The sequence below is a fragment of the Cibotium barometz genome, chromosome 11 (genome assembly GCF_041138505.1).
Source record: "Cibotium barometz isolate CiBa-2024 chromosome 11, ASM4113850v1, whole genome shotgun sequence".
Classification (NCBI taxonomy): Eukaryota; Viridiplantae; Streptophyta; class Polypodiopsida; order Cyatheales; family Cibotiaceae; genus Cibotium; species Cibotium barometz.
Window position 1 is genome coordinate 31420482 of NC_141056.1, and position 6846 is coordinate 31427327.

The window sequence follows — 6846 nt, forward strand, 5'->3', positions numbered from 1 at the left end:
GAAGCAAGATGAGAAAGGTAGCTTTTCCCGAGGGAGTGAGGTCTTTGTGGTGTGTGCAGGGAGCTACCATAGATATAATTTAAGACTTGATAATCTGCACTGAGCATGAAGGCTTTAAAGGTCTTTTGGGAAGAACGATATTTCCATAGATCTACAGAATCCTGTACATGTAGATGAGGGTTTTTGATTACACAAGTAAAATGCCTTAGGCTAAATTTATCACCTGTTTTACATTGATTGTATAATTTCTGTATGTTGCTGCGAGGGATATTCTGCACAATCCCATCCCAATACTTGTTTGAGTATGGTGTCCTCTACATGTGTCCTTGCCGACTTGGCTTTCAAGGCTGCAGCTAATACTCCTTCCAACTGTCGCTTCTCAGTTTCCCTTTTCTTCTGAGAAGATCAATTGCTCCTTCGGCTTACCTATCTGTCTAACTTACTTGCTCTGTGACTATCCGTTTACTCTTGTCCGGCATGACCTTGAGCCTTTGATATCCATAATAGTGTTTCTCGACTTCCAACACTAATGACTTTATCTGGTTGTTTATATTTTTTCTTTTTAGCTAGCCAGTTTGCTCTTTGCATAATGCAGAATCTCTGATCAGGAGGGTTAGTGCATCTAGCTCCGCTAATCCAATTGGATCATCTCATCTGCCTGCTCTAAGGTGTCCTTGGTTTCCCGGATCTATTCCTTAAGCTAATCTCCTGACTAAGAACTCCATCCAAAAGGATTTTTTGATTTAACATGGACCCCGAGGTAAATTCACATAAGACCCTCTTGCCAGATGGCGCCACATAGTGAATCCTGTTGCCAGGTGGCATAGCATGGGTTGCACTCCGGATGTCATTGCCCAAATTACCGATTTCCCTTGAAATCTTTTTGCCTCTCAAACAAATTCGTCTCAATAAACAACAATTTATATATGGTTTCACCACATTTGCACCATGATAACATTCATACCTCCTAAGTGTCAGCACCTGCATAGATGTGAGACATTAACACATAAGCTGCAGCATCCTTTTCATCCAGAAGCATGGCATGTTCAAAGGCCTGTTTTCCAAGCTCAACATTTCCGCAACTTCTACAAGCACCCAACACAACATGCCACACCACAAGACTAGAACAGAACGGCATCTTCTTGATCATTGCTACTGCCCTGTCTAGTTGGCCAGAACGGCAAAGGAGATCAATCACGCCAGTGTGGTGCTCAAGGGTTGGAGTGATGCCAAAGTGTTTGCTCATAGCCTCGAAGTAAGTATGGCTCTTATTAATTAGACCTGTATGACTGCATGCATTGAGAACAAGAAGGAAGGTGACCAGATCTGGCTTTATACCTTCACCTAACATTCTGTCAAAAATAAGGAAAACATTCTCACTATCTCCAAGCTGCACATATCCTGCAATTAATGAATTCCACGAGACGATATCTCGAACTGGTAGCTTGTCAAACACATGCTGTGCTATGGCAAGCGAGCCACATTTCGCATACACATCAACCAAGGTGTTACCAACTACAAGGTCGCTGTTTGAAAGCCCCTTTCTTTCAATCTCAGCATGTATCTCTCTGCCCTTATCTGTGGCTCCTATGCTGCTACAAGCTTTCAAGCTGCAAACATACGTGACAGCATTCGGAGAGACACCCTCGAGTTCCATTCGTTCAAAGCACTTGAGTGCGTCCTTACCATGCCCATGTTCAGCATATCCTGTGATTAGTGCAGTCCAAGAGACTACATTCCGAACTGGAAGCTTGTCAAAAACTTGGTGTGCTTTGGCAAGCATGCCACATTTGGCATACATATCAACCAAGGTGCTGCCAAGAAAAAGGTCTCTTTCCAGCAACCCCATTCTTTCAATCTGAGCATGTACTTCTCGGCCCTTGTTTGTCGCTCCAATGCTTCCACAAGCTTTCAAGATGCAGACAAATGTGGCAGCATCCGGTAAGACACCCTCAAGTTGCATGCGTTCAAAAGACTTGACTGCTTCCTCACCATGGCCATGTTCAGCGTATCCTGCGATTAATGACCTCCATGAGACCACATCTCGTGTAGGAAGCTTTTCAAACACTTGATGTGCTAAGGCAAGTGAGCCACATTTGGCATACATATCAATCAAGGTGTTGCCAACAACAAAGTCGCTCTCTAACAACCCCTCTCTTTCAATCTCAGCATGTATTTCTCGACCCTTGTCTGTGGCTCCTATGCTGCCGCAAGCATTCAAGCTGCAAACAAACGTGACAGCATTTGGGGGGACGCCCTGCAGCTTCATCTGTTCAAAACACTTCAGTGCTTCCTCACCATGCCCATGTTCAGCATATCCTGCAATTAGTGTGGTCCATGAGACTATATCTTGAACTGGAAGTTTGTCAAACACTTCTTGTGCTTTAGCAAAGGAGCCACATTTAGAATACATTTCAACCAAGGTCGTGCCAAGAACAAGGTCTCTTTCTAACAACCCCTTTCTTTCAATCTCAACATGTATTTCTCGGCCCTTGTTTGTTGCTCCTATGCTGCCATAAGCTTTCAAGCTGCATAGAAACGTGACAGCATCTGGAGAGACACCCTCCAATTGCATCTGTTCGAAACACTCGAGTGCTTGCTCATCATGCCCATATTCAACATATCCTGAGATTAATGTGGTCCATGACACCACATCTCGAACTGGAAGTTTGTCAAACACTTTCTGTGCTTTGGCAAGCGAACCACATTTAGCATACATATCAACCAAGGTGGTGCCAACAACAAGGTCTCTTTCCAACAATCCCTTTCTTTCAATCTGAGCATGTATTTCTAGGCCCTTGTCTGTAGCTCCTATTCTGCCACAAGCTTTCAAACTACAAGCAAACGTGAGAGCATTCGGCGAGACACCCTCCATTTGCATCTGATCAAAACACTTCAGTGCTCCCTCACTATGTCCATGTTCAGTATATCCTGCAATTAGTGCTGTCCATGAGACTACATCTCGAACTTGAAGCTTGTCAAACACTTGTTGTGCCATTGCAAGCAAGCCACATTTGGCATACATATCAACCAAGATGTTGCCAACAAGGCCGCCTCTTTCCAACAACCCCTCTTTTTCAATGTGAGTATGTATTTCTTGGCCCTTGTCTATGGCCCCTATGCTGCCACAAGCTTTCAAGCTACAAATAAAAGTGACAGCATTTGGGGAGACACCCTCAAGTTGCATCTGTTTGAAACAATTAAGTGCTTCCTCACCACGCCCATGTTCAGCATATCCTGCTATTAATGCCGTCCAGGAGACTACGTCTCTAACTGGAAGCTTGTCAAACACTTGCTGAGCTAAGGTAGGCCACCCACATTTGGAATACATATCAACCAAGGTGTTGCCTACAACAAGGTCTGTTTCCAACAAGCCCTTTCTTAGAATCTGAGCGTGTATTTCTAGGCCCTTTTCTGTGGCTCCTATGCTGCCACAAGCTTTCAAGCTACAAACGAATGTGAAAGCATCTGGAGAGACACCCTCAAGTTGCATCTGTTCAAAGCACTTGAGTGCTTCCTCACCATACCCATGTTCAGCATATCCTGACATTAGTGCGGTCCATGAGATTACATCACGAAGTGGAAGCTTGTCAAACACTTGTTTTGCTTTGGCAAGCAAACCACACTTGGCATACATATCAACCAAGGTGCTGCCAACAAGAATGTCTCTTTTGAGCAACCCCATTCTTTTAATCTGAGCATGTATTTCTCGGCCCTTGTCTATAGCTCCGATGCTGGCACAAGCTTTCAAGCCATAAACAAATGTGACAGCATCTGGAGGGAGACCCTCAAGTTGCATCTGTTCAAAGCACTTGAGTGCTTCTTCACCGTGACCGTGCTCAGCATATCCCGCTATTAGTGCAGTCCACGAGATGACGTCTCGAAATGGAAGTTTGTTAAACACTTGGTGTGCTTTCGCAAGCGAGCCACATTTGGCATACATGTCGACCAGCGTGCTGCCAACAAAAAGGTCTCTTTCAAGCAACCCCATTCTGGCATGTATTTTGTGGCCTGTTTCCAAATCTTTCAGCTTTGCACAAGCCTTCAGTAAGGCCACAAAAGTATGCCTAGTGGGATGTAGAGAATCTTTTTTCTGCATTTTCTGGTAGAGGGTGAGAGCCTGCCGCAGCTTTCCACGTTTGATATGACCTTGGATGAGAGAATTCCATGACCACTCGTTCCGATCCACCAACCTGTCAAAAACCTGCTGGGCACTGCGCATGCTTCCGAGTTCCACCAACATTAGGAAAAGGTAGTTCCCTAGTGATCTATGAGCTTCCAGCCCACTTTTGTGGATATAGGGATGCAATTGTAACACGTGATTGGTCTCTCTTCTTCCTGCACTTGTGCAAGATGAGTAAAAAGTTTTCAATGGAAAGTTTGGGCGTCTCCTACTGGGAAGTACTGGAAATGAATGGATTCACTGTATAGTTCCTCCCTGTCACGCCCGCTTGATTAAGATACGGTTTACATCTTATATATTAAGATGATCAGCCTCACAACCTTCCGCCCCCGCTGGCCCTCTCCCAGCCCCGTCTTCGCCTCCGTCGTCGTCATTTGATCTGCTCAAACATCGCCAGACCCACCCTCCGTCGCCCTCCCCTGCCACATATCACATTTGCTGCAATCCTCGCTCAACCTTTACGTTATATAATTTTTGCGGGAGGAAAAAAAAAAGGACATGCTGTCCGGGCGGCCCTCATGTTGATACAGCCCGCCCGCTATCCCTATTTCGTAGCATCATAGATATTAAATGCACACAATTACATAACATCATAGGTATAAATGGTATGTGCCTACGATGTTTTTTTAAGTTGATTATTTAATAAAGAATATTCCAAGTATCTTCACTTGATTATTTCGTGCATGCACTAGTTGTTTCAGGGTCACATGGAGTACGCGTGTTAGCGCTCGGTTGTTGCAATCGGGCGCATGCAGTACGCGTGTCACCACGTGGTGCAATCCGCATATGGTAATATGCTGTGTGCAAGTAGCTTCTGGGGGAGCGTTTGCGTGTGTTCGTGGCACATCGGCATGTTTGATCGCCTGGCAAGTTTGCGTGGAACTTCTGCCATGCACTGTGTTCTCTGTGGCTTTGCTCCGCTTATGGCGCTTTGTGTGGCAGCTGTGTGTCGCAGATTCTGTTATATGGAGGTTGTTCTGTGCTTTGTTGGCAGGTGTTTATCAGCATGCCTGAGCACACTTGTAGAAGAACGAAGGCGTTGTCGCGCTTCTTGCGGCGAACCTCCTCCTAGCGATCAGCCGCCGCCGTCGGACTCCAACAAGGAGAACGTGGCTCCTCGAATTGTTACGCCTCCTAAAGGTCCTGTCGGCTTGGAAAATTTGAAAGCTATCAAATGGAAAGCTCGCTCCTCTGGTATGTTTTTCCCCTTAACTGCGTGTACGTTTGTGTTATTCGCTCCAGCGGTACATTTTTGTATATGTTTCTCTGCGTTCATCTCCTCTATCTTTCTGTATATGTTTCTGTGCGTTCTTGTGTACATGTTTCTATGTAGAGATCTCTGCGTTGATGTCATGTATGTTTCTCTGCATGTTTTGGTTGTCATCAGGCAGTTCCGAAACCTCCTGTGCTACAATAGAGGAAGAAGAGTGCGGATACTGTGGGTCCGCCTGCTGTGCACGTAATTGAGCCAACTGCACCATGTCCTCAGTTTCCCAGCCGGAACAATGTAAAGATGCTGGAGGTGTCAATCAATGTCGGGATTGGAAATGATGATGTCAACATTTCTCTGTGGGATAATCTTGTCGAGTTTGTGCGTCATGAATGCACTCAGGCTGTCTTCTCGCTTGAGAGAGGTGGAACTCTACACCATCTTCATTCCCAGATGGTCGTTCACATACTTTCAACGTCTATAATATCAGTAGGGAAAACTGTGAGGTGGTATTTGATGTGGAATGTAAATAAACCGCCGGGGGGTATTGTTATGTGCCGTACATTACACGAGATAAAGATGCATACATTTGAGGGAATGGTAGGTTACTGTCTGAAAGATCTGCATAATCCTCACTTTTATTTTCATGCACATAATGTTTCTGCTGATGAGATCTCCCAAGGCCGAACACTGTATGCACAGTTCGGGCAGGGTGACTTGAAAAATCGGGTTTGTCTCACACTGGTGAATATTTTTGAAAGGGCTTTTGTGTACATGGAAAATTACATACTAAACAAATGGACAGTGACACTTGGTGTAACTCTTCTGAAAATGATGAGAAGTGGTAAATATTTCCCTAGCGTGCAGTGGATCATTCCCAAGGCTAGCAATGGAATGGATTCTAGTAGGGCTCGTGCGGTGTGGAAGTGCTTAAAGACTCCTGAGCTCGGGCGGTGTGGAAGTGCTTTAAGACTCCTGAGCTCGCCCCGACATTTCTGACATAAGAAAAGTATTCTTCAAAGATCACTACATTGAAGGTGAGTCTACCATGTACTTTCTTCCAAGGCCATGCCATGCACAAGAAGAAGAAGATCCAGAAGCCTTCTTACGAAGTGAAGAGGATGGAATTCCGACTGGTGCTTGCAATAATCCCATCCTTGTGGAGGATAGCCCACGTGATGTGGATCCTGTAGAGTCACACATAAATTCTTCTAAAGAGAAAGCTCTAGAGTTTCTCCGAGCCATCAGCGAGGGGGATGATTTTATATCCATACCACCACGGCATGACCTCAGTGGGGAGGCCTTTGTCTGAATCTTGCACTTAGCTTCTCATGAAACATCCGCTGGATACTCTCATGTGTACAAAAATAAAACTTCTGGTGGATTAATAAAATCAAGTTTGCATTCTTTTCCATAATTTTATTTATTTGATTTTGGTTGTTTGATACCTTAT

General features: G+C 44.9%; 1 protein-coding gene across 1 annotated transcript; it reads right to left on the reverse strand.

Annotated features, from left to right (window-relative positions):
* Nucleotides 1-180: 180 nt before the first annotated feature.
* LOC147634056 (pentatricopeptide repeat-containing protein At5g27110-like) lies at nt 181-4616 on the reverse strand. The gene has a single exon (XM_086805155.1). It carries the CDS (start codon nt 4241-4243, stop codon nt 968-970), a length of 3276 nt encoding a protein of 1091 aa, XP_086661281.1. The 5' UTR covers nt 4244-4616; the 3' UTR covers nt 181-967.
* Between the last annotated feature and the right edge of the window lie 2230 nt (nt 4617-6846).